We start from the raw sequence: 26,420 nt of genomic DNA, 5'->3' as shown, positions 1-26,420 counted from the left end.
GTCCCCCGAGTCTATGCCCCTGCAGTGGAAGTGTGGAGTCCTAACCACTGGACCACCAGGGAATTCCCTATTCTTAATGTTCTAAGATGAAGACCCAGGCCTCACTGAGTCCCATGACTGCAGCCCTGAGACTCAGGGAAGGACCCCTTTAAAAGTGCACAGTGAGGTGAATTCCCCAGTGGTCCAGTGGTTAGGACTCTGTACTTTCACTGCTGGGGCTGGGTTCAATCCCTGGTCAGGGAACTAAGATCTTGCAAGCCACGCGGTGTGGCAAAAAAAAAAAAAAAGAAAAAAAAAAAAAGAAAGAAAGAAAGAAAAAAGATAAGGAACATTGAAAAATAAAGAAAAAGTGCACAGTTGCACTTCAGGTTGTCAGATTCAGGAGCTGTTCAAGTCCACTGTCTTCAGGATCAAGTTAATGCTCCTTGGAATGATACACAGCCCTTCCTTGCCCTGGCTTCAACTTGCCTTAAAGCGTATCACCTATCACCCTACATTGCTCACCCAAGTCCTGCTCAGGCTGTTCCCTCCACTGAAATGCCCTCCCCCTGGATTCTTTCCTGGAGAGGTATGTTCAGCCTTCAACACCCAGCCGAGTGTCATCTTCTTCAACATGTCCCTGAATCCCTCCACAACAGTTCCTTCCTCCATGAGTGTCCAACAGCACTTGGCACCTAGATCTGCCTCATAATGTCTCACACTGTGTGGTAAATATTGATTTGATCTCTCTACTTGGTCCAGGACTGTAGGCTTCTTGAGATGGTGTAGGTCACATCTAATTGATTTCCATGTCCTCAGTGTTTAGTATTGAGCAAGGCACATGGGCAGGTGCTCAGTAAATGTTTATTGAATGAATGAATGAATAAGTAAGCCAACCAACCAGTGAATGTGCCTGGATTGCTTATCAACACAGTTCCAAAATGGGAACCCACATCCATCACCTTGGTTTCCGCATGGCTGCTTCCATAACTTTGGTTATCCCACACCTTCACGGAAGGGGGACAGGAGGCAGGGCAGGGAGGAATCAGTGGTGTAACTTCCTCAGGTAGTGAATGCCTTTGAAGCTTATAAGAAGGAAGGAGTCACAGGGAGAGTGGGTGAGGGAGACAGTCTGCCTGGGCATTTTGGTAAATCCTAGTCAATGGTGTGTGTGATGAGTGTGTGTATGTATGTGTGTATCTGTGTGTGTGTATAGAGGCAAAGAGAAAGAGAGTGAGGACAGGCAGAAAGAATGAATGAGACTAACGTAAAGATAAGGGACAAGAAAAGAATCAAATACTACAGGAGAGACTCTGTTTCTGGTAGTATGGTGGACTAGAGACTGACTCACCCAGTGAAAAATTTCAAAACCGAGTAAAATATAGAACTGCAGTTTTGTAATGCAAGCGAGGTGGTAAAAATTAAAAATGAAAGTAAAAATTTTGCAGAGGCCAAAAACAGCATGAAAATGTGAACCCTGGAAGATAAACAAGCCCCTAAGCTGGCTTTAGCCCTGAGAGTCTTTCTTAAATCTGGTGACCTTAAGCTTCAATTTTAAAGGCTATGGAGGGTGCAAGAGACAGGAGATATATCCAGGGCCCACATGAGATAACAGGAGATCCCAAAAAGCTGGACTCCAAAGGAAGAATGACAAGTAAACTCAGCACAGAAGGGATGAGCAAGAAAACTTGCTTGTTTTTGAACTTGGTGTAAGTGGAGGGGAAAAAAAATGTCCCTGAGAATTTGTAACCACAATGCAATTCTCATTTAAGTTTACAACCACAGTTCACACACTAGTGTGATCTGAAAACCCCTCTATATTTGATTTAGGGTGATCCTGGTAGCTAGCAATCCTTGCAGGAGGAATACAACTTCAGACCTCAAAGATCCCACAGATAAAGTTGCAAGGAACATGGAGCTCACAATCAAAAATCAAAGTACATACAGAGAAACAGACATGTGTGGTGAGAGCTAACAGAAGCAACAGACAAAACGGTGAAACTCATAACCTGAGTTAATGGAATGATCAGATCTGAACTATACAAGAATATATTTTAAATGTGTTAGGAAATAAATGAGAAGCATGGTCATTTGTGAAAGGAACAAGACAAGAAAGAAAACAGCAGATTAGAGAAAATAACTAGAATGCTAGAAAGGATAAAAGAAAATAATTGAAATAAAAAAACTCAGTAGATGGATTAAACAGCAGATTAGAAGCAGCTGGAGAGAGAATTAGCAAACTGGAGGCCAACAGGGAGGACAATTCATGATTTTTTTCTCATCCTCCTTCAGGCCGGCTGCCAAGGCTCAGTGGGGGAGACCCAGGTCCCACACTAAGGCATTACCTCAGACAGGCCTTCACACTGCACATGGGCCTGGATCCACTCCAGCCGGTCCGAGTTCTCCTTCTCCCGCACCCCTTCATTCACCTGGGAGCACAGCTCCTCTGCCTTCTCCAGGGCGTGCTTCAAGTGGCTGTGGTCTGGGTGGTTTTCAGGAGTGTTTTCCAGGATCTACATTGGAGAACAGAAGACAACATCCTTAGGCAGTGTGGGTGAGCCTGCGGTTCACTGTCCTGGAGGGCCAGACCCAACAGAGGCAGGGCATAGCACAGACCTTTCCTGAACAGTGCTCACAAGAGCAACTGAAGCTCTAAGCACCCACCTTGGCAATGACATGGAGAGAGATGACCAGTCTTTGTTGGCAGGGGACCCTTGGGGGGCAGGGGCTGCCACATTATCTATACTTGGGGTATGAGGGCAGTGGCTACAGCAAGGGCAATATTGCACCATATGTGGATTTCTCCTTGGAGAATAGCTCTTTCCTGGGTCTATGCACAGCTGTAGGCATCTATGGACCCATGGAACTGCATGCTAATGGGTGCATCTGAACAAAGGTGTATTTTTCTGGATAAATTATTCCAAGCCAGTGGTTAAAAGTGCCAGCTCTAGAGCAAGACCTCCTGGATTAAAATCCCTACCCTGCCACTGAGCAGCCATGATATGGGTCAGTCATATAAATATTCTGAGCCTCATTTTCCTAATATAAAAAATGGGGATACTAATAGCACCTCCTTTATAAGGTTGTTTGGAGGACTAAATGGCTTGATACAAGTAAAGCACTTTGCAAAGTACCTGGCCCTTTGAAGGTGCTCAGTAAGTGACAGCAGTTACCATCAGATTCTCAAAGGACTTTGAGGACATTGAGAACAGTCATCATGAGGAAAGACACTAAGAATGAAGAAAGATCCTAAGCCATCTTTGCAATGTACTAGGATTATGTTGAGGGCGTACTTGCCCAGGCCTTGTGCATATACAAATAATTCAAGTGGGCTTTACCCTGAATAATATCTCATCCCTAAGGTATACTTTGGTTTAAAGTCCTAAGGAGGCACCCAATTTGAGGTAAACACCCAATCTGGGTCCTGTGTGTCCACCAATCATCTCCAAACAACAACCCTAGTCCCGGGTGGATCCTGGGTGTACACTAGAGTCCTCTGAAAAGTCCTGATGCCTCAAATCTGACCATATCAGAATCCCCAGGGGTGGGACTCAAGCATCAGAATTTTCTAGAGCTCCCTGGGTGATTCTAATGTACAGCCAAGACTGAGGAAAACTGCTCTCAATGGGAAGCCCACATGGCTGAATTGTGTGAATTCTTTTTTTGTTTTTCAAAATGAAAATAGGTTTATGTTTTTTCTCATTGTAAAAGTATTATTGTAGAAAATTTAGAAAGTTATAAAAAACCTAAAAACCACTCATAATTGCACCATCTGGAAATAACCTCTGCCTACCTATTCATTAATACACTCTGCATAGATATAAATACATAGTTTAAAAAAAACATTGGATCATGTTACCATACTATACTGTACCATTTTGTACTTGCTTCTTTCCCACTTCATGTCAGTTATAGCACAGCATTTAGTGTCCACTTTATATGGACCTAGATCATCATTTTATTATTTTTTAATTGAAGTATACAGAGCATTATTTTTAAAGATTCTATAATATGTCATTGTAAGCATGAACCACAATGCATTTAAACAGTTTCCTTCCCATAAAACTTCATGTTTCCAATTTTTCAATATTTCTCTGATTATTTCTTTAGAATAAATTCCTAGAGATGGTAGTGCTGAGCCAAAGAGAGTGTGGAGTTTGATGTATACATCACCCTCCAAAAGGCTGAACCAGTCTACCTTCCACAAGCAAACTTGCCAACACTGAGGACTCACAATCTTTTCAATATATGCCTACCTGGCAAGCCAAAAGCAGGTATTTTCTTGTTTGGTTATGCATTTCTTTTATTACCAGAGAATTTGAATTTTGTGTACACTTAGTATGTAAGTACACTAAATGATAAAGCTAGCATTTATATACGGCTTAGTAGGAGCCAGACATACATATATTCACTCAGTTGATTTCTCACAACCCTATGCAGCAGGTACTATTAGCATACCTATTTTACATATAAAGGAACTGAGGCCCAGAGAAGTTAAGTAACTTGCCCAAGGGCACACAGGAGTGGTACCAAGATTCAAATACAAGCAGCCTGGTCCCTGACATCATTTTTTTAAATTATTTTTTTAACATCTTTATTGGGGTATAATCGTTTTACAATGTTGTTTTAGTTTCTGCTGTATAACAAAGTGAAGCAGCTATACATATACATATATCCCCATATCTCCTCCCTCTTGCATCTCCCTCCCACCCTCCCTCTAGGTGGTCACAAAGCACCAAGCTGATATCCCTGTGCTATGCTGCTGCTTCCCACTAGCTATCTGTTTTACATTTGGTAGTGTATATATGTCCATGCCACTCTCTCACTTCGTCCCAGCTTACCCTTCCCACTCCCTGTGTCCTCAAGTCCATTCTCGACATCTGTGTCTTTATTCCTATCCTGCCCCTAGGTTCTTCAGAACGTTTTTTTTTTTTTTAGATTCCATATATATGTGTTAGCATACGGTATTTGTTTTTCTCTTTCTGACTTCCTTCACTCTGTATGACAGTCTCTAGGTGCATCCACCTCACTACAAATGACTCAATTTCGTTTCTTTTTATGGCTGAGTAATATTCCATTGTATATATGTGCCACATCTTCTTTATCCATTCATCTGTCGACGGACACTTAGGTTGCTTCCATGTCCTGGCTATTGTAAATAGTGCTGCAGTGGACATTGTGGTACATGACTCTTTTTGAATTATGGTTTTCTCAGGGTATATGGCCAGTAGTGGGATTGCTGGGTAGTATGGTAGTTCTTATTTTGGTTTTTTAAGGAACCTCCACACTGTTCTCCATAGTGGCTGTATCAATTTACATTCCCACCAACAGTGCAAGAGGGTTCCCTTTTCTGCACACCCTCTCCAGCATTTGTTGTTTGTAGATTTTCTGATGATTCCCATTCTAACTGCTGTGAGGTGATACCTCATTGTAGTTTTGATTTGTATTTCTCTAATAATTAGTGATGTTGAGCAGCTTTTCATGTGCTTCTTGGCCATCTGTATGTCTTCTTTGGAGAAATGTCTATTTAGGTCTTCTGCCCATTTTTGGATTTGGTTGTTTGTTTATTTCATATTGAGCTGCATGAGTTGTTTATATATTTTGGAGATTAATCCTTTGACCATTGATTCATTTGCAAATATCTTCTCCCATTATGACGGTTGTCTTTTCGTTCTCCTTATGGTTTCCATTGCTGTGCAAAAGCTTTGAAGTTTCATTAGGTCCCATTTGTTTATTTTTATTTACATTACTCTAGGAGGTGGATCAGAAAAGATCTTGCTGTGATTTATGTCAAAGAGTGCTCTGCCTATGTTTTCCTCTAACAGTTTTACAGTGTCTGGTCTTACATTTAGGTCTCTAATCCATTTTGAGTTTATTTTTGTGTATGGTGTTAAGGAGTGTTCTAATTTCATTCTTTTACATGTAGCTGTCCAGTTTTCCCAGCACCACTTATTGAAGAGACTGTCTTTTCTCCATTGTATATTCTTGCCTCCTTTGTCATAGATTAGCTGACCATAGGTGCATGGGTTTATCTCTGGGCTTTCTATCTTGTTTCATTGATCTATATTTCTATTTTTGTGCCAGTACCATATTGTCTTGATTACTGTAGCTTTGTAGTATAAAGTCAGGGAGTCTGATACCTCCAGCTCCGCTTTTTTCCCTCAAGGCTGCTTTGGCTATTCGGGGTCTGTTGTGTCTCCATACAAATTTTAAGACTTTTTGTTCTAGTTCTGTACAAAACGCCAAGAGTAATTTGATAGGGATTGCATTGAATCTGTAGATTGCTTTGGGTAGTATAGTCATTTTTACAATATTGATTCTTCCAGTTCAAGAATATGGTATATCTCTCCATCTGTTTGTATCATCTTTAATTTCTTTCAGCAGTGTCTTACGGTTTTCTGCATACAGGTCTTTTGTCTCCCTAGGTAGGTTTATTCCGAGGTATTTTATTCTTTTTCTTGCAATGGTAAATGGGAGTGTTTCCTTAATTTCTCTTTCAGATTTTTCATCATTAGTATATAGGAATGCAAGAGATTTCTGTGCATTAATTTTTTATCCTGCAACTTTACCAAATTCATTGATTAGCTCTAGTAGTTTTTTGGTGGCATCTTTAGGATTCTGTATGTATAGTATCATGTCATCTGCAAACAGTGACAGTTTTACTTCTTCTTTTCCAATTTGTATTCCTTTTTCTTCTCTGATTGCTGTGGCTAGGACTCCAAAACTATGTTGAATAATAGTGGTGTGAGTGGACATCCTTGTCTTGTTCCTGATCTTAGAGGAAATGCTTTCAGTTTTTCACCATTGAGAATGATGTTTGCTGTGGGTTTGTTGTATATGGTCTTTATTATGTTGAGGTACATTCCCTCTATGCCCACTTTCTGGAGAGTTTTTTATAATAAATGGGTGTTGAATTTTGTCAAAATCTTTTTCTGCATCTATTGAGATGATCATATGGTTTTTCTTCTTCAGTTTGTTACTATGGTGTATCACATTGATTGATTTGCATATATTGAAGAATCCTTGCATCCTTGGGATAAATCCCACTTGATCATGGTGTATGATCCTTTTAATGTGTTGTTGGATTATGTTTGCTAGTATTTTGTTGACGATTTTTGCATCTATATTCATCAGTGATATTTGTCTGTAACTTTCTTTTTTTTTGTAGTATCTTTGTCTAGTTTTGGTATCAGGATGATGGTGGCCTTATAGAATGAGTTTGGGAGCGTTCCTTCCTCCACAATTTTTTGGAAGAGTTTGAGAGGGTTGGGTGTTAGCTCTCTTCTAAATGTTTGATAGAATTCACCTGTGAAGCCATCTGGTCCTGCACTTTTGCTTGTTGGAAGATTTTTAATCACAGTTTCAATTTCATTACTTGTGATTGGTCTGTTCATATTTTCTATTTTCCTGGTTCAGTCTTGGAAGGTTATACCTTTCTAAGAATTTGTCCATTTTCCAGGTTGTCCATTTAATTGGCATAGAGTTGCTTGTAGTAGTCTCTTAGGATGCTTTGTATTTCTGCAGTGTCTGTTGTAACTTCTCCTTTTTCATTTCTAATTTTATTGATTTGAGTCCTCTCCCTCTTTTTTTTCATGAGTCTCTCTAATGGTTTATCAATTTTGTTTATCTTCTCAAAGAACCAGCTATTAGTTTTATTGACCTTTGCTATTGTTTTCTTTGTTTCTATTTCATTTATTTATGCTCTGAACTTTATGATTTCTTTCCTTCTACTAACTTTGGGTTTTGTTTGTTCTTCTTTCTCTAGTTCCTTTAGGTGTAAGTTTAGATTGTTTATTTGAGATTTTTCTTGTTTCCTGAGGTAGGATTGTACTGCAATAAACTTCCCTCTTAGAGCTGCTTTTGCTGCATTCCATAAGTTTTGGATTGTCATGTTTTCATTGTCATCTGTCTCTAGGTATTTTTTGATTTCTTCAGTGATCTCTTGGTTATTCAGTAACATATTGTTTCACCTCCATGTCTTTGTGTTTTTTATGTTTTTTACCCTGTAATTCATTTCTAATCTCATAGCGTTGTGGTCAGAAAAGATGCTTGAGATGATTTCAATTTTCTTAAATTTACTGAGGCTTGATTTGTGACCAAAGATGTGATCTATCCTGGAAAATGTTCCATGCACACTTGAGAAGAAAGTGTAATCTGCCGTTTTTGGATGGAATGTCCTATAAATATCAATGAAATCTATCTGGTCTATTGTGTCTTTTAAAGTTTGTGTTTCCTTATTAATTTTCTGTTTGGATGATCTGTCCACTCGTGAAAGCGAGGTGTTAAAGTCCCCCACTATTATTGTGTTAATTTCAATTTCCTCTTTTATAGCTGTTAGCAGTTGCCTTATATATTGAGGTGCTTCTAGGTTGGGTGCATAAATATTTATAATTGTTATATCTTCTTCTTGGATTGATCTCTTGATCATTATGTATTGTCCTTCCTTGTCTCTTGTAACATTCTTTATTTTAAAGTATTTTATCTGATATGAGTATTGCTACTCCAGCTTTCTTTTGATTCCCATTTGCATGGAATATCTTTTTCCATCCCCTCACTTTCAGTCTGTATGTGTCCCTAGGTCTGAAGTGGGTCTCTTGTAGACAGCATATATACGGGTCTTGTTTTTGTATCCATTCAGCAAGCCTGTGTCTTTTTTTTCGAGCATTTAATCCATTCACGTTTAAGGTAATTATTGATATGTATGTTCCTATCACCATTTTCTTAATTGTTTTGGGTTTGTTTTTTGTTTGTTTGTTTGTTTGTTTGTTTTGCGGTATGTGGGCCTCTCACTGTTGTGGCCTCTCCCATTGCAGAGCACAGGCTCTGGATGCGCAGGCTCAGCAGTCATGGCTCATGGGCCCAGCCGCTCCGCAGCATGTGGGATCCTCCCGGACTGGGGCACAAACCCGTGTGCCCTGCATCAGCAGGCGGACTCTCAACCACTGTGCCACCAGGGAAGCCTGGTGTTTGTTTTTCTAGGTCCTTTTCTTCTCTTGTTTCCCACTTAGAGAAGTTCCTTTAGCATTTATTGTAGAGCTGGTTTGGTGGTGCTGAATTCTCTTAGCTTTGGCTTATCTGTAAAATTTTGGATTTCTCCATCGAATCTGAATGAGATCCTTGCCAGGTAGAGTAATCTTGGTTGTAGGTTCTTCCCTTTCATCACTTTAAGTATATCATGCCCATCCCTACTGGCTTGTAGAGTTTCTGCTGAGAAATCAGCTGTTAACCTTATGGGAGTTCCCTTGTATGTTATTTGTAGTTTTTCCCTTGCTGCTTTCAAAATTTTTTCTTTGCCTTTAATTTTTGCCAATTTTATTTTTATGTGTCTCAGCGTTTTTTCCTTGGGTTTATCCTGTATGGGAATCTCTGCACTTCCTGGACTTGGGTGGCTATTTCCTTTCCCATGTTAGGGAAGTTTTCGACTATAATCTCTTCAAATATTTTCTCGGGTCCTTTCTCTCTCTCTTCTCCTTCTGGGACCCCTATAATGTGAATGTTGTTGCATTTAATGTTGTTCCAGAGGTCTCTTAGGCTGTCTTCATTTCTTTGCATTCTTTTTTCTTTATTCTGTTCCACAGCAGTGAATTCCACCATTCTGTCTTCCAGGTCACTTATCTGTTCTTCTGCCTCAGTTATTCTGCTATTGATTCCTTCTAATGTAGGTTTCATTTCAGTTATTGTATTATATTTGTATTTATTGTATTGTATTGTATTTCATTTCATTTCAGTTATTGTATTGTTATTGTATTGAACAAACAGAACAAACTCTGTTTGTTCGTTCTTTAATTCTCCTAGGTCTTTGTTAAACATTTCTTGCATTTTCTCAATCTTTGCCTCCATTCTTTGTCCGAGATCCTGGATCATCCTCACTATCATTATTCTGAATTCTTTTTCTGGAAGGTTGCCTATATCCACTTCATTTAGTTGTTTTTCTGGGGTTTTATCTTGTTGCTTCATCTGGTGCATAGCCCTCTGACTTTTCATCTTGTCTATCTTTCTGCGAATGTGGTTTTTGTTCCACAGGCTGCAGGATTGTATTTCTTCTTGCTTCTGCTGTCTGCCCTCTGGTGGATGAGGCTATCTAAGAGGCTTGTGCAGGTTTCCTGATGGGAGGGACTGGTGGTGGGTAGAGGTGGCTGCTGCTCTGGTGGGCAGAGCTCAGTAAAACTTTAATCCACTTGACTTCTAATGGGTGGGGCTGGGTTCCCTCCCTGTTGGTTGTTTGGTCTGAGGTGACCTAACACTGGAACCTGCAGGCTCTTTGTTGGGGTTAATGGTGGACTCTGGGAGGGCTCATGCCAAGGAGTACTTCCCAGAACTTCTGCTGCCAGTGGCCTCGTCCTCACAGTGAGCCACAGCCACCCACCACCTCTGCAGGAGACCCTCCAACACTAGCAGGTAGGTCTGGTTCAGTCTCCCCTGGGGTCACTGCTCTTTCCCCTGGGTCCCAATGCACACACTACTTTGTGTGTACCCTCCAAGAGTGGAGTCTCTGTTTCCCTGAGTCCTGTCAGACGCCTGCAATCAAATCCTGCTAGGCTTCAGACTGACTCTCTAGGAATTCCTCCTCCCGTTTCTGGACCCCCAGGTTCGGATCCTGACATGGGGCTCAGAACCTTCACTCCAGTGGGTGGACTTCTGTGGTATAAGTGTTCTCCAGTTTGTGAGCCACCCACCCAGCAGTTATGGGATTTGATTTTATTGTGATTGCACCCCTCCTACCATCTCACTGTGGCTTCTCCTTTGTCTTTGGATGTGGGGTATCTTTTTTGGTGAGTTCCAGTGCCTTCCTGTCGATGATTATTCAGCAGTTAGTTGTGATTCTGGTGTTCTCACAAGAGGGAGTGAGAGCATGTCCTTTTACTCCACCATCTTGGTTCAGGCTCTCTGCCCATTTTTGGATTGGGTTGTTTGTTTTGGGGATATTGAGATGCATGAGCTGCTTGTAAATTTTAGAGATTAATCCTTTGTCAGTTACTTCATTGCAAAAATTTTCTCCCATTCTGAGGGTTGTCTTTTTGTCTTGTTTATGGTTTCCTTTGCTGTGCAAAAGCTTTGAAGTTTCATTAGGTCCCATTTGTTTATTTTTGTCTTTATTTCAATTTCTCTAGGAGGTGGGTCAAAAAGGATCTTGCTGTGATTTATGACAAAGAGTATTCTTCCTGTGTTTTCCTCTAAGAGTTTTATAGTGTCTGACCTTACATTTAGATCTTTAATCCATTTTGAGTTTATTTTTGTGTACGGTGTTAAGGAGTGTTCTAATTTCATTCTTTTACATGTAGCTGTCCAGTTTTCCCAGCACCACTTATTGAAGAGACTGTCTTTTCTCCATTGTATATTCTTGCCTCCTTTGTCGTAGATTAGTTGATCATAGGTGCATGGGTTTATCTCTGGGCTTTCTATCCTGTTCCATTGATCTAGATTTCTGTTTTTGTGCCAGCATCATATTGTGTTGATTACTGTAGCTTTGTAGTATAGTCTGAAGCCAGGGAGTCTGATTACTCCAGCTCTGTTTTTTTCCCTCAAGACTGCTTTGGCTATTCAGGATCTTTTGTGTTTCCATACAAATTTTAAGATTTTTTGTTCTAGTTCTGTAAAAAATGCCATTGGTAATTTGATAGGGATTGCACTGAATCTGTAGATTGCTTTGGGTAATATAGTCATTTTCACAATATTGATTCTTCCAATTCAAGAACATGGTATATTTCTCCATCTGTTGTTAGCATCTTTAAATTCTTCCATCAGTGTCTTATAGTTTTCTGCATACAGGTCTTTTGTCTCCTTAAGTAGGTTTATTCCTAGGTATTTTATCCTTTTTGTTGCAATGGTAAATGGGAGTGTTTCCTTAATTTCTCTTTCAGAGTTTTCATCTTTAGTGTATAGGAATGCCAGAGATTTCTGTGCATTAATTTTGTATCCTGCTACTTTACCAAATTCATTGATTAGCTCAAGTTCTTTTCTGATAGCATCTTCAGGATTCTGTATGTATAGTATCATGTCATCTGCAAACAGTGACAGTTTTACTTTTTCTTTTCCAAATTGGATTCCTTTTATTTCTTTATTTTTCTCTGATTGCTGTGGCTAAAACTTCCAAAACTATGTTGAATAAAAGTGGTGAGAATGGGCTTCCCTGGTGGCTCAGTGGTTGAAAGTCTGCCTGCCGATGCAGGGGACACGGGTTCGTGCCCTGGTCTGGGAGGATCCCACATGCCGCGGAGCGGCTGGGCCCGTGGGCCTTGGCCGCTGAGCCTGCGCGTCCAGAGCACAGAGAGGCCACAACAGTGAGAGGCCAGTGTACCGCAAAAAAAAAAAAAAAAAAAAAAAAGTGGTGAGAGTGGACAATCTTGTCTTGTTCCTGATCTTACTGGAAATGGTTTCAGTTTTTCACCATTGAGAATGATGTTTGCTGTGGGCTTGTTGTATATGGCCTTTATTATGTTGAGGGAAGTTCCCTCTATGCCTGCTTCCTGGAGGGTTTTTATCATAAATGGGTGTTGAATTTTGTCGAAAGCTTTTTCTGCATCTATTGAAATGACCATGTGGTTTTTGTCCTTCAGTTTGTTACACGTGCTTATGGGGGTCATGTGCAGAGGCTTTTTGCCTAACGCATCAAATCACAGATTCCACAGCAGACTTCTGCACGACACCTCATTCAAGATGACATGTTCTTTACCGCTATTCTACACTCCTCTCAGAAATGTCTAGTTGTATATTTTACCTGTTTTTCTATAAGGGTATTTGTCTTTTTCTTTCTGAGTTATAAGGGTGCTTGAGATGACAGATAGATAGATAGATAGGTAGGTAGATAGATAGATTGATAGATAGATATTATAGATAATCCATGTATATTTCAGTACCTTCTTATATACAGTTAAAATCTGTTTACTCAGCTTATATCTGTCATTTGTCTTTTAATGTTGTTCATTCTATTTTGTTACACAAAATATTTTAAGAAAAAGGTTTATTCAAATAATGTTAACACATTCTTGATATGCACGAGTCAAACAACACGGAAGTATAGATAACAACAGTGCTCTATCCCCTTTGCTCTCCTGCCTCAGAGGTAACTGTGTCCAGGCTTAAGGGCATCCCTTTAGTTCCCTTCAGATGCTCCACATACATTTAATAGTCACACAGAGTTTTTCCTTGGTTTTGCAAAATGGACCATACTGTACGATTGCTTGTGAAAGGTTGTTTTGGGGTTTTGTTTGTTTGTTTGTTTTGTTTTGTTTTAACTTAACAGCATTTTCTAGATATCATTCCAGCTAATACAAAGAAGTCTCTTTCATAGTATAGACTCACCACTTTATTTAACTACTCTCCTTAATGAACATCTAGGTTTCTCCCAGAGGAAAAAAATTTTTTTCAAGTTGCTACAACTCTAAATTCTTTAAAGTTCTGTCTTTGGTGCCATGCTAAGAATTTCTCCACCTCAGTATTATAAAGAATATTTAATCTTAGTATTTTTACAGTTTTCCATATGTATCTTATAACTGGCCACCTTTCAAAATTCTCTTCTTAGTTTCGCTAGTTTTCAGTTCATTCTTTTGGGTTCTCTAGGGTAGCAATCATGTTTCTGCAAAGAATGATAATTTGCTTTTTCTTTTTAAATATTTATGCCTCTCAGTTCTTGTTTTTGTTTTTCTCCCCATTAGCTAGATCTAGAACACCGGTTTTATTTTATTTTATTTTAATATTTATTTTATTTATTTGGCTGCTCCAGGTCTTAGTTGAAGCATGTGGCGTTTTTGCTGCAGTATGTGGTCTCTAGTTCCCTGACCAGGGATCAAACCTTGTCCCCTTGCACTGGGAGTGTAGAGTCTTAGCCGCTGGACCACCAGGGAAGCTCCTAGAACTTAAAAAGCTTGTTTCCAACTTCAATTCCCAACTAAATATTGGGGGAAGTAAAGAAAGGTGTTGAGTTAGTTTAATAGTAAATGTCAAGTTGGAGAAAAGGAAACAGTAGATTGAAAGCTTCTTTCAAAACTAATTCTTTAACTCAACCAATGTGGCCACAGTGTATTTTGTGGGGTCAAACTGGGCTTGGACTGAGGAACTGGCTTATATGAGAGGGAAATTTGCTACATATAAGGGGATTCAGCAAATTAGTAAATCTATTGAGGATAATGAGAGCCAGGCTTCTCATGGAGAAGGGAGTTACATACAGAGAAAGGGGAAAGGCTAGAATAAATTCCATGATATTAGATTAGAACAGGAAGTATTGGTGTGAACTCATGGGTTTTAATACATATTATAATATATGTAAATCTTGAAATAAATATGTTTGCACACTTACGTTATGTAAATATGTGGGTATGAATATATACACATACATATATTGCCTGGCTCGGCCACTGAGAGACTCAAAAGGCAACAACAACCCAGTATCAGTGAGCACACCAGTGTCTAGATCTGGGTTTCTAAATTCCCCATTGAAAGGAACCATGTCTAAAACCTCTCTCCAGGAGCTTTCCTCCTTGTGGTTATAGAATCACAGGCTCAGAGGATGTCTAAGTCTGCTCACTCACTTTACAGATGGGCACGCTGAAACCCTAATTTTTCTTTCCTTTTCTTTTGGTATTGGCTTTCTTAAAATGACAGGAGAAAAACATTCATCTAATATCAACATAGAGTATCTCACAATGACTTTCTGAAGACGAGTGGTGGAAACGATATTTCTTTCTCTCTTTCTTACTAGGAAAACCAAGGCCTAAAGACACTCTGCCTGTATTAGGAAAAGAACTGAGCTCTCATGTTCCAACTTATAAGGTGGAAGTCACTTGGTTGCAAAGCTGAAGACTGTGTATTATTAGCTCTTTTCATGATAAGCCAGCTTTTCTTTCTGAGTTACCAAGCAGATGCCTCCTGCAGCCTGTTGGTATAAGATTTCTACACAATAGATACCAGGTGTGTTGGCTGGGGAACCTGCCCATGGCCCCAGATCCCTGACGTGCTGGGAAAGCATTCCTCTACTTGAAAAGGCAAGACAGCTACTTACATTTTTAATGATCAGTGGATATCTCGTTACCCGTTGCATAGGCTTCAGTATAAAACTAGAGAGTGGCATTCCCTTACAGCGAGGGTCCATGGCCAGTCTCTGAAATAAGAGATTTTTTTTTATGTACTTAAGAAGTTTGCAAAATCTGGTCAGTGACATCAACTTTGATGTTATTCAGGACTCCCCACCCATCACATTGTCTCATTTATCTGAATGACAGCTGAGGAGCCCAGAGCTGGAAGAGCCGGGCTGGTTATCCCCAAGCCAGGAGGAGGCACGTTCCAGATGGAGAGTGGGAATCTACCTTGGATGTGACTCAGCTGCAGGGTTGACCCCTGCTCCCCAGATCCAGTGGACCTTCCACGGGACATGCGTTTCATTACTTCCAGAGATGAGATTCTGGCTTTACAGAGAATATTTCCTCTGGATACCTACCAAAACTTTATAACATTCCCAGGAGCAAGGAGAGTCACAAGACTATAGGGTCAGAACAAAAATCCCCCTTAAGTCCCAGAGATGCTGGAAGGGCCTGGCCGGATCTCACTGTCTGTTTTGGGTGAAGCCTGCACCTGCCGGTGGGAGCTCCAGCAGGGTAGAGATGGTGAAGCCGAGACATCAGGGTCAGGCACCCAGTCCCAGGGGCTGTAGCTGTCTCCACCCTGGACTCCCTGCCTCTTTCCTTCCACCACTTTTGTCAACTTGACTGGAGGACAAGAGTCCTTTTACCTCCAAAAGGTGACCCCGTCTACAAGTCACAGGGGTTATATGGTGACAGCTCTCAAAGGTTCTGGTCAGGTTTAATGTCTTGGGAACAGGTTTAATGCCATGACCTGGGCCCCTAGCCCTGGGACCTGTCAGTGCCTGAACCTGCTCCAGCGGTGGATACCATTATTCCAGGAACACTTTGCAGCAGGCAAAGGCATTTCAAAGTCCTGCAGGAATGAGGCAGGGAGAGGGGATGAGGGGAGGGGCAACAAGGCCCCTCCTGGGCTGGTGTCAACATTTCCCTCAAGTTCAAGTACATCCAGTGATGAACTCATCCTGCCTGTGCCCAGGGAGGACCCGGGCCTTGGCTGGAACCCCAGGTGGCCCATGGCACCTGGCAGCCCAGTATCTGCTCTACCAGTCTTCAGCCCACCCTAGGCCTACTTCATAGCAGTGTTTCTCCCCTTAGATGCCCAACTCATTGGGTAGAAAATCAGAGTATTTAATATTGAGAAACAGGGTGAGAAAGAAAGAACAAGAACATCTGATGCTATGGCCGAGAAGAGATGGCATTTTCCCCTCCCAATGATGACTCCACAAACTTGGTTACTGGGGGGAGTGGGAAAGGCCTGCCCCCCAAATGCAGGAGGTACAAAGATAAGCCTGTCATTAGTATGATTCTTTTGCTGTCTGTTCATCAAGATGTGCCTGTTTAGCAGACGTTATTTTAGTCTCTTTTTACTTCCCCTCCGGGAGAGGTTGGGGCTGATTGCGTGGGCTGGTCTGGCCAGCAGGGACCCACCCCAGCAAAGGGCAGCAGACCCAAAGCCTGGGGTCTCCAGCAGCATGGGGCCCACTTCCCCACAATGTCCCTTGGTGGGCACATGGCTCTCCAGACCCTTGTTATCCTCCAAGGCAGAGGTCCTGGCATCCCACACTCACCCCCATGGGCTTCCTAGAGCTTGAGCTCATGAAAAAGAACCAGTTGGGAAAAAAACAAAGGGTCCATTGGGATTACCGGCCATTCCCGTTGCAGGTGAAGGACAGAGAGCAGCAAAGAACTGAGGATGCTCAGATTAAACAGAATAGGAAACCTGAGACCCACCAGCCCTCCTAGGCCTAAAAATGAGATGGAGGATTTAAACCTGTATTCAGATAACACCACTCACACCTGGCCAAGGCAGCTTTCTAGGCCAGTGCTGGTCCCTCCTCTCCAAGCCCACCCCCTTGGTCCCAGCCACTCGCCAGCGAGGGGCACAGCCCCTACTGTTCAGCCGAGACCTCACCCTTGTTGGCCTTCAGTAAATGTGTGAATCAGCCCCTCACATGCCCAGCCGCTGGAAGATGGCCACTCGGCGGGAGCACAGACTCAGCTCAGCCTGGGCTCCTTACTTTGACAAACTCCTTGAAGTCGGGGGCCTCATCTGTCTTCTGCTGGATCAAGGCAGCCCCATTGAGCTGGCAGCTGCAGAAGCGGATGTAGGGTTGCATGTGTGGCAGCTGGGCTGTCAGGATATCCCCGATCATCTTCACAGGCATCTTCTCCCCAGACATCTTCTTGCGAACTCTCAGCGCTCTGCACAGAAACAGGAGAAGTGAGCGCCCTCTTCACGCTCTCTGACGGGTACACAGCACACTTCTCGGTGGTACAGAAATGGGATGTGTGTGAGGGGCACGAACCCAGGGCCACTAAAGCATCTATGTGGCAGACAAGAAACAGAAAAAGAAATGAGTCTAGTGCTACAAAGAGGTATCACTGGGGCATTTTTCTTTGACATGAAGTCTGTTTGCTGGCTCTTAGGAAGAAAAACTTTAAAAAAAAAAAAAAAACTTCGCTGAACAAGTCAGCATAAAAGACAATTTTTTCTTGTGGAAATATATGGAATCCTTTTTTTGAATAACTCAGACAGGATCCCCGGGTGGATGTCTCACTTTATGGACGATCTGTCCAGGCTGGTATGGCGCCAACACTGAAGCTGTTTCTGGGGCCAGTGCTGCCCAAGGGAAGCTGCTGTTGCCAGGGACCATGGAGGCTCAATTTCAGACCAAACGAAACATAATCAAGACGGTAAATCAATTGCCACAGAAAAATAATCCCATTATGTTCACGAAAGCCAGGTATAAATGATTGTCTGAACAATCCGTGCCATTCTCTGGTTCACTGCTTCATCGCTGTGGCTAATTTGAAGTTGACTGGATTAAGAGGAGTTCTGAAGAGAGAAGCCTATTCATATGATAATGGGTCATAGACTCAAACAATTTATATCCTGGAAGCTGAGAAGTGACTAGAGGGACTGGAAAGGGTTTGTTCAGGAGTCCAGCTGCATTCCGAGTGTTCAAGACCATAACAATCAGGACTGTGCATTCCACCCTTCTAACTCCTATGTCAACTCCTAATCCAGCACCTATAAGAAGGGCGTGGCACCGAGCTTTTACACAGCAAGGATAGCAATGTACTATAAGGGCAGGACCTCGACATATGAAGTCATGGGTGTGTTCTGCCTACCCTAGTGATTATGGATGATGGATGGATGGCTGGATGCCTGGATGCCTGGATGGATGGCTGGATGGCTGGATGGATGGATTGGATAGATGGATGGATGGATGGATGGATGGATGGATGGATGGATGGATGGAAGGAACAGAATAGTATGATATGGGATTTTAACATAAGGCTGGGAGGATGTTACTATGAATTCCTCTGGCTGCTTTCAAGGTCATGGGTAGGGCTATATAATTCTAAGGAGGTTCTGCAATCTTAGTATTAAAAACTTCAGATCACTTTATTTTCTTTCTCCTACATTTTTGCTTAAAGAAAAAAAATATCTTTGGACTGGGCAACAAGCCAAGGAGAAAAACTTTAGGGACAGTGCATTATGTGGTCCAAACAATGAGCTATTCCCCCTCAAGCAGGTGCCCTCGTGGGGAGAGGTGCTGGTCAGCACCGGCTGCCTGGGGTGTGAGGAGTGGCAGGTTGGTACCCTCAGGATGGCCAGGTGGCCACTGCTCACCGGGGGGTTGGTGTGGAATATCTCCCAATGTGTAGAAATTTGCTCAAGGGTTACGTCACTACCAATTCTGGGGGACGAGAGTGCTGAATAACCATGTTACAAACTTGCTATCGATGGAAATGGGAAGAAGTTCCATCATTCCATGATTTTCCAATGAGGAGTAACACAATCTTTCTGCAAGGGAATAAGAGTACTTTCACCTGCCCCCCCTCCTTTTTTTTAATGATGGAGAGAGAAGAAAATGGGAAAAGAAAAAAGATCACATGCAGATCATCACTGTCTTGAGGAAGTTAAGCCAGTTCGTGGGTTCTGGAGGCCCACGCTTGGAGACCTGAGCTGTCCAACTGGGAGACAGACCTAAAATCAGGACCCTGCTACGGACCAGGCACCTATTAGGTTGAACTGTGAGTCACCTTCTGGGATGTTCTACCGCACAGGCAAGGCTTTTGAAGACTGGGTTTGAGTGGGTTGAAACAGGGCACGTCACCAGGCTCAGGGATCACATGACTCCTTTGCTGCAGCCTCAGCCCCACCCTTTGGTAATCTCATATAAAGGTCTATGGATTCCAGGTCTTGAACTGCAACAGTGATCAATCAGGTAATGAACACATCAGAGAGCTTGACATTTGCTGAACGAATGAGTAGCCCTCTTAAGTTTGCAGATCAAGGGAATGGTCAAGAGAGCTGGCATTTATGAATGTGTCCTATGTGTCAAACAATTTTTTTTAACCTATATGACTTCTTATCCCTATTGACAGTTGGGGAAACTGAGGCACGCAGAAATCTAGGGACCCGACCAGAGTCACACAGCTCCTGGGTGGCAGGAAGCCCTGGTCTCCAGAGGCCACAGTCTGTAAGCCCCTCATGTGAGATCAAGCACCGTGCCCAGCCCCGCCTCCCCTCAAGCTGCTCCGGGGCTCCTGGCCTATCCTCGCTCCACAAGCAGCTCCTGCCATCCCACCAAGGGGGGTTTCCACGGCCCCTCCCCCTCTGCTCTGTCCTTCCTCTTCGTTTCCTCAAGCCTCTCCCTCCTCTCCCCTCACCCTGCCCACTCCAACCCACAGCCCCTTCCTTCCTTCTCCCCAGTCTGTCTTTACCCCCCAAGGTATCTTCTTTACTTTTTATTTTTCTTTGTTTTTCTGCCTACAATAAAATCATGCCTATTCTTCTTAGGTTAAAAAGAAAACTGAATACTTAATATTTAAGGAAAACTTTTTATTTTGGGGGAGAAGCTCTTTCATTTATTTATTTATATTTTTCAAGCAAGGAGGCAGGAAAGGATCGTGATTAACAAAACAGCTGCAGTACCTGGTTCTACACACCCTGTCTCACTTCTGCATCCGTATACCGCTATCACTTCTAACAGCCACCCCTAGGGGCCTGCACCTAGCTCTTCACTTTAAAATGTTCTAGATTCTTCTTCCCAACTCTGCTCATTGAAGGCACACTTCTCAGCTCTCTGCTCCCAGGTAAGAGAGCCAACCATCCATTTTAACCCCCAGCCAGAGGCAGCATTAGTAGGAAGTCTGTGTGCCCCAGGTAGCTCCCTTCTATGTTCATTTTATTTGTTTCTTATTTATCTGTTTGATAAATCCTATGTCTCCCCGTCCCCCAAGTACAAGGAGTCTCTGGCCCTTGGATCAGGAGTGACAGATATGTGGCCGCCCACTGCGGCCTTCCAGGGAGAGCTGCCTTAAGTTCTCTTCATCTTCTTCCATCCTGCCAGGACTCTGAATCTTCTAGTCCTTTGCACAAAGAAATTAAGTCTATGCAGCAAAACTGTAAAATCTACAATGTGGGCACTCACCATAAGATTCTTTCAATTTTTTCTGGTATGTCTGAAAATTCTCATAATAAGATCTTGAAAAGGAAAAAAAAAAAAAAAAAGAAAAGAAAGGAAGAAAGAAATCAGGTCCCCAGAAAGCTCCTGCTAAATACAAGTATTTCATCTGGAAAATGAAAAGATTAGCCAAACTAACCAATCAGGTCATCAGAGGAAGGCGCAGAGCATATCTATGATGGGAGAGGGGGTGTCTGTGCCCTTTGGTGCCATGATTGACAGGCTGCCAGCTGTACACCTGATCTCCTTGCTCCTTGGGATAACCCTGAAGGCTAGACAGGGCAGGCACCCTGACTGCAATTTTACAAGTTCTAAGACAAAGGGGTGGGGACTTATCTGCCCGAGGTAACTGCCCCAAACGAGTTAGAAGGCGCTGGAGCCCAGATGTAAACTTGAGACTTCTGCCTCCTGGTCTCACCCTCTTACCATCGAGGGCAGGACAGGGTGAAACCCCTAGTGGGACCCTGGGCGTCGTCCACAGAGCAGCCCGGGGCACCCTGGTCGCCTTCTGTGTGACTTTGGACAAGTCACTCAACCTCTCTGAGCCTCGTTTCTGCGGTTGCAAGAACGTTCTCAATTCCTACCTCCAGGGCTGTGGAGCCCATCCGCGCTAAAGGGAGGAAGAAGCATGAAGGCCTGGCCCTGACAGAGCTCAGGGAAGGAGCTCTGCTTTCCTGGCAGGAGCAGGACGGAGGGTTAAAAGTACAGAGACAACAGAAAGGCATGGGGAACGCCGATGCCGGGAGGGTTGGGGAGGGGTGTCACTCGGGAACACCAGACACATCGCCCGCCTCCCCACCCCCACGCAGCCGCCCAAGGAAAGAGGTGTTAACTTGTAGGTATATATTCAACAGAAAACCTTTTCATCTATTTCAAAACAACCTGTCTCCAACACTTTAGGTTCAGTACTTGTAGGTTCAGGGGTTAGCTGGCCCACCTGCCCCAAGTGACAAGACAGCCTCTCTCCAAGGCAAGAGCGGGTGCTCAGCCCACCCTGGGGCCCAAGCCCAGCACTTATGAGGGACCAGGCACGCGCTGTCTAAATGCTCCCTAAGGAGAACCGTACGCGGTAGATACTATTATCACCCCCATTTTACAGATGAGGACACTGAGGCCCAGGGAGCATAGGCGACTTGCTTAAGGCGGGTAGGCAACAGCAGGGTGTGAGCCCAAGAGTCTGACCCAGACCTATGCTAGAAACCTCTACAGTATGCTTCTCAAGGGGGCCAATGGAAATACTTTCTCCAAGCCACCCCCATGCCGTCGTCTTTGATTAACGTCTTCTAGAACATAGAGACAGAAGACGTTAATTGTTTTTCTTCACATCCACCTCTCTGCACCTCTCTGTCCATCCCTTCCTCTACTCCCAAACACACTCAAGAAAGTGGGGGCCTGAAATCACTTTATAAAATCCCAGGGACCACATTCAGGAAATAGCTGCTTCCCAATTATATGAACCTAGAGATCTAGAATGGACAGCAGTTCCCAGGGCCTGTGCTTCCTCCTGGTCCCCAGGACCGCCACGGACTTCATCTGTTTTCTAGCAAATGATGTTACACCGAGGGCCTGGTGGACACAGATTTGGAAGTGTTTTTTTAAGAACTGGAAAGGACTTTTGTGATGATGTAATCCAATCCCTTCCTTTTACCGGTGTGGAAACTGAGAAAGGGCAGCAAGTTGGGCTCCAAGCCCAGGTCTCCAGACTCCTGGCCCGGTGTTTCTCCCTGGCCCTGCAGCTGCCTCCAAGAATTAAAACAGGAAGAAAATAGCAACTGCTCCAGGCCAGCCTCTCAGAGGCCTATCCTGAGAACTGCCGCTGACCGTGGCCACGAGCGGGCCCACCGTTTCCCATCTTCAGGAGCCAAGAACGTCTCAGGAGACCAACATTCCCCCAATGGAACCAGGGTCTGAGGCATGGGGGGGGGCTGCCCCCCCCCACCTGGATGGAGCTGGCCAGCGATCAGGAGCCAGAATCGGCCCAGCTCTGTTCATTCTAGAACCACGGTAAAAGCAGGAACCGGGATGCCTGAGCAATCCACTCTCCCCAGTGAAAAACTGGGGGTGTGTTTCCAGAAAGCATCGGGGCAAGAAAGCGATGGTTCTTGTGAGTGGAAATGAGGAAGAGAGGCAGAAAGAAACACAGGGCGGCATGCACGGAGGGGACACACGGACAGAGCCACGTAGCAGGGCCAGTGCGCGAGGGCGAAGCCAGGCTGGGGATGAGAGGAGAGGCTTACTTCAGTAGTTTGATATTACACATAATCAGCTCCTTCCAGTTAACAAAAATCATAGCACCCTCTTTTTCTGTCAGCAGCTCGGACTCCGTCAGGGGTTTCTGAAAGATCTACAGACGCAGAAAACGAAGCAGTTCAGAAAGCACACAGTTAGCTTAAAACGCAAATGCACGCACACACCTATCTGTTCAGAGCCACGGGCAGGGCCGAGGCATCTGCAGCTTTGGCTGCGAGGCCCAGAAGCTGCAGAGTTTCTGAAGCGGGTGGCCCTTCCTCTGCCGGGGGGTATGGGGGGTGGTGGGTTCCCATCAGGTCCACACTGTTTTACAAGGAGGCCCACTAAACTCTGGAGGACAGGCCTCAACTCCGCCAGGGCTCAGCCCCGGGTCTGGACAAAGGCACTCAAGCCCTCACCTGCCACGGTGAGGAACCGGGCACGGGGGGGAAGTGAGGGCCGAGAGGTGCACAGGGTTGGCGGGGGGGGGGGACTCCCGCATTCCTACTCCCAGTATCGGCTGCATAGACAAGCCTCCGGAAGTCCAGGGGAGCAGCCCTGGCAGCCGGGCCCTCAACCAGCCACCTGGGGACAGGATGGACTCCGCTGCTCTGCCCGCAGCCTGGGCTGGGCCTGGCACAGAGCCAGCGAGTGAAGGCCTGGTACCAGGTGGGCGCTGCCCCTCTCCTGGGCTCCGGGAAATTGAGGAGCCTGCCCAAGCTCCACGCGGGTGGGCAACTCACAGCAGACCACAGGTCTCGGCTGAGCCCCTCGTGGTGAGCCCCTGCCTAGAAAGAGGTCATAGCTACCATTGCAGGCAGGCCACTCGCTGGAAGGTACCTTAGGGACCGGGACATCCAGTCTTTGAAATAAACTTGGCTGGGTTGAGGCTGATCCCTGGGATCCCAGAGTACTGAGTCTTTAAGATGATGTTGAACCTGGTATATGCCAGGCCACTGCACAACGTACCATATCTAAGAGGGTGACACTCACAGCCTAGACATCCAAGACTGTATATTTAGTGACAGTCACGTGTCTTGAGAAAAGGGACACCTTTTCATACCAATGCTCCCTAAGCATTAATGACGGCCTCGGGGGCCAACAAATCATCCCGCATCCTGTACTCATTAACACTGGGTCACCGAGCAATGCCTTTCCGGGTCGATAAGACTATCAGAGGAGGTGGTTTCACAGTAGTTGGGGTGCGGGGGTTCCCAAACTATCACGGTACTTTTCAAACTGTAGGGTGACCCCGACGTCCAGCTCCGCAAACCCCTGTCTCCTAATATGGCAACCTCCCATGCGTATGGGCCAAAGGCTTCCTGAAAAGCAGAACTTCCCAACTCTGCACCTCCCCATCCTTCCGGGCCAGGCAGACAAGGCCCTTCAACAGCTCCCTGGGAGGAGAGCCAAAATGAGACATCGTCCAGGACGGGGGAGGGAGGGTGTGCACGGGGCCCCGGGAGGAAACATCTTCACTCTCTGCAACAGATTTTTCCGGGGGGTAATATGTAGCATGAGGAATAACCAAGATATCAGCCAGATGACTGCCATCTTTCAGATGGCACTGCTACGGCATCAGTTAGCTGGGGGCTGAGCTGCAAGTTCTCGGAGCCGAGCCCAGACTCCCACCTCACAGCCCGTGTGTCCCCTCTCATGCCCTCCTCACGGGCTCATCTATCCCTGGCTTGAAGGGTCTCTGCCCCTCTGTGGGTAGGACTCACAGATGAGAATTGTGAGTCCGTGGCCACGGATGAGAATGAAGCATCTTCTCTTGGGTAAGACTCTCCTCTGTGATGGACCGTCCAGACGCTCCCATACCTCGGAAAGCTTCTCACACTGGGAATCAGGACCCAGCCCTCCTGGACAGAGTCCCTGCCTTCCCCACCCGCTGCCAGTAGCCCCCAGCCGCCCTTACCTCTGTGACCAGCTGCAGGTCACTCACATAGCTCTCCTCCGTGACGATGAGCTCGTGGATGTATCCCTGTCGCTTTCTCTCAGTTGGGGTCAACATATCCAAGAGGTGTAAGTCCGAACACCCTGCAAAACACAACCATGGGGGCAGTTTAGCCCAGGTCTGGGGAAGCCTGTACAGCTTCGTGGGGAAGGTGCCCAGGGTCCTTTTGGCCGCCGGGCCCTGTGGTCTCACTCCGGTTAGACAGTGTTGTCCCCCAAAAAGATATGTTCCAGGCCTATCCCTGGTAACTCTGAAGTGGACTTGTTTGGAAATAGGGTCTCCAGATGCAATCCAATGGAGACGAAGTCATACTCAATTAGGGCGGGCCCTAGTCCAATATGACTGGTGTGCTTATAAGAAGACGACACAGAGACGGAAGGAACGCCACATGACGACAGAGGCAGAGACCAGGGTGACGTGTCTACAAGCCAAGGAACGCCAGGGATTGCTGGCAGCATCAGAAGCTAAGGGAAAGGCATGCAATAAATTCTCCCTTGAAGCCCGCAAAGGAACGTGGCCCTGCCCAAACCTTGACTTTGGACGTCTCACCTCCAGATCTACGAGAAAATAAATTTCTGTTGTTTTAAACGCACCCAGTTTGCGGTCATTCGTTACAGCAGCCTCAGGAAACTATTACAGGCCGCACGCTCCTGCTTCAGCAAAACCACTAAAAAGAGTGTCAAGAGAGAAAACTTAGTGGGGACTTCCCTGGCAGTCCAGTGGTTAAGACTCCATGATCCCAATGCAGGGGGCACGGGTTCGATCCCTGGTCGGGGAACAAAGATCCCACATGCCGCACGGGGCGCCCTCAAAACAAACAAAAAAACCAGAGTAGACTTAGTAACAACTGGCTGACAGTTCCTGAGGGCTCTCACCATGCCAGGTGCTGTACCAGGAGCTGAACACTGACAGTTGTGTTTAATGCTCACATAGACACTAAAATCATCTCCATCGTATAGACAGGGAAACTGAGACTCAGAGAGGTTGCCTCACCCAAGCTCTCCCAGCTGGGTGGTGGAGAAGCTGAGACGGGACCCTGACACTTTGACCCCAGAGACTGGGCTCTACCCCAGATCACTGCTGCTGGATCCGAGCTACAGGAGGGCACGTGGTTATCCTGAGGTTGGTTTTGGGAGGATGAAATGGCGGTGCTGAGGCTCCTGATGGGCCTGGGGATAGGGCAGAGGTGGGCACATCCAGACGCTGCTGGGCAAACTCCTGGGCCAGGCTGCTGTCCTGCACCCACAGGAGCAGCGAACCCACAGGCGGACAGGGAATTCCTCCAGGTGCAGACGGCCGGACACCGCTCTGGCTGCAGGTCCACAAGGAGTAGGCTCTGCTGACGCGGGGTGGGATATGCACAGCAGGTGGCGCTCGCCCTGGCCTCTGCTCACTTAGCCGGTTACTCGGGGTTGGTCTGCTTTGGATGCTCTCAGGTTTCGGGCAGAGGCTGTCCCCTGCTCCAGGCACACCGGAATGAGGGGCTGGGAAGCTTGCGGCTCTAGGGAGTACCCCTCCTGCAGGTCTGGACCTACCTCTTCCAGGTCAGTGGTCCCCTCACCCCTGTCCTTTTTATCAGGGGTTCTCTGTTCAATCACCAAAACCAGATTTGTAAAGAAGACTGGGAGGTGTCTTGGATGTAGGTGGGGGTGAGGCGCTGAGTCCCGTTCACTTGCTTTTCGCATCCCTTCTTCTCCCCAC

General features: G+C 45.1%; 1 protein-coding gene across 4 annotated transcripts in view; it reads right to left on the bottom strand.

The window, feature by feature from the left end:
- ITSN1 (intersectin 1) overlaps positions 1 to 26,420 on the bottom strand; it is a 227,602-nt gene that overhangs the window by 9,705 nt on the left and 191,477 nt on the right. For all 4 annotated transcript variants that reach the window (XM_059064443.2, XM_067035034.1, XM_067035032.1 and 1 more), the window contains 5 exons: positions 24,681 to 24,802; positions 22,771 to 22,877; positions 17,075 to 17,258; positions 14,978 to 15,076; positions 2,325 to 2,492 (listed from right to left, as the gene is read on the bottom strand). In XM_059064443.2, the coding sequence (XP_058920426.1) occupies positions 2,325 to 2,492; positions 14,978 to 15,076; positions 17,075 to 17,258; positions 22,771 to 22,877; positions 24,681 to 24,802 (680 nt within the window). The remainder of the gene's footprint in view (positions 1 to 2,324; positions 2,493 to 14,977; positions 15,077 to 17,074; positions 17,259 to 22,770; positions 22,878 to 24,680; positions 24,803 to 26,420) is intronic.

This window comes from Kogia breviceps, chromosome 5 (genome assembly GCF_026419965.1).
Source record: "Kogia breviceps isolate mKogBre1 chromosome 5, mKogBre1 haplotype 1, whole genome shotgun sequence".
In the NCBI taxonomy this organism is placed as follows: Eukaryota; Metazoa; Chordata; class Mammalia; order Artiodactyla; family Physeteridae; genus Kogia; species Kogia breviceps.
The sequence above is the reverse complement of the archived record's forward strand: the minus strand, read 5'-3'. Positions and strand labels throughout refer to the sequence as shown.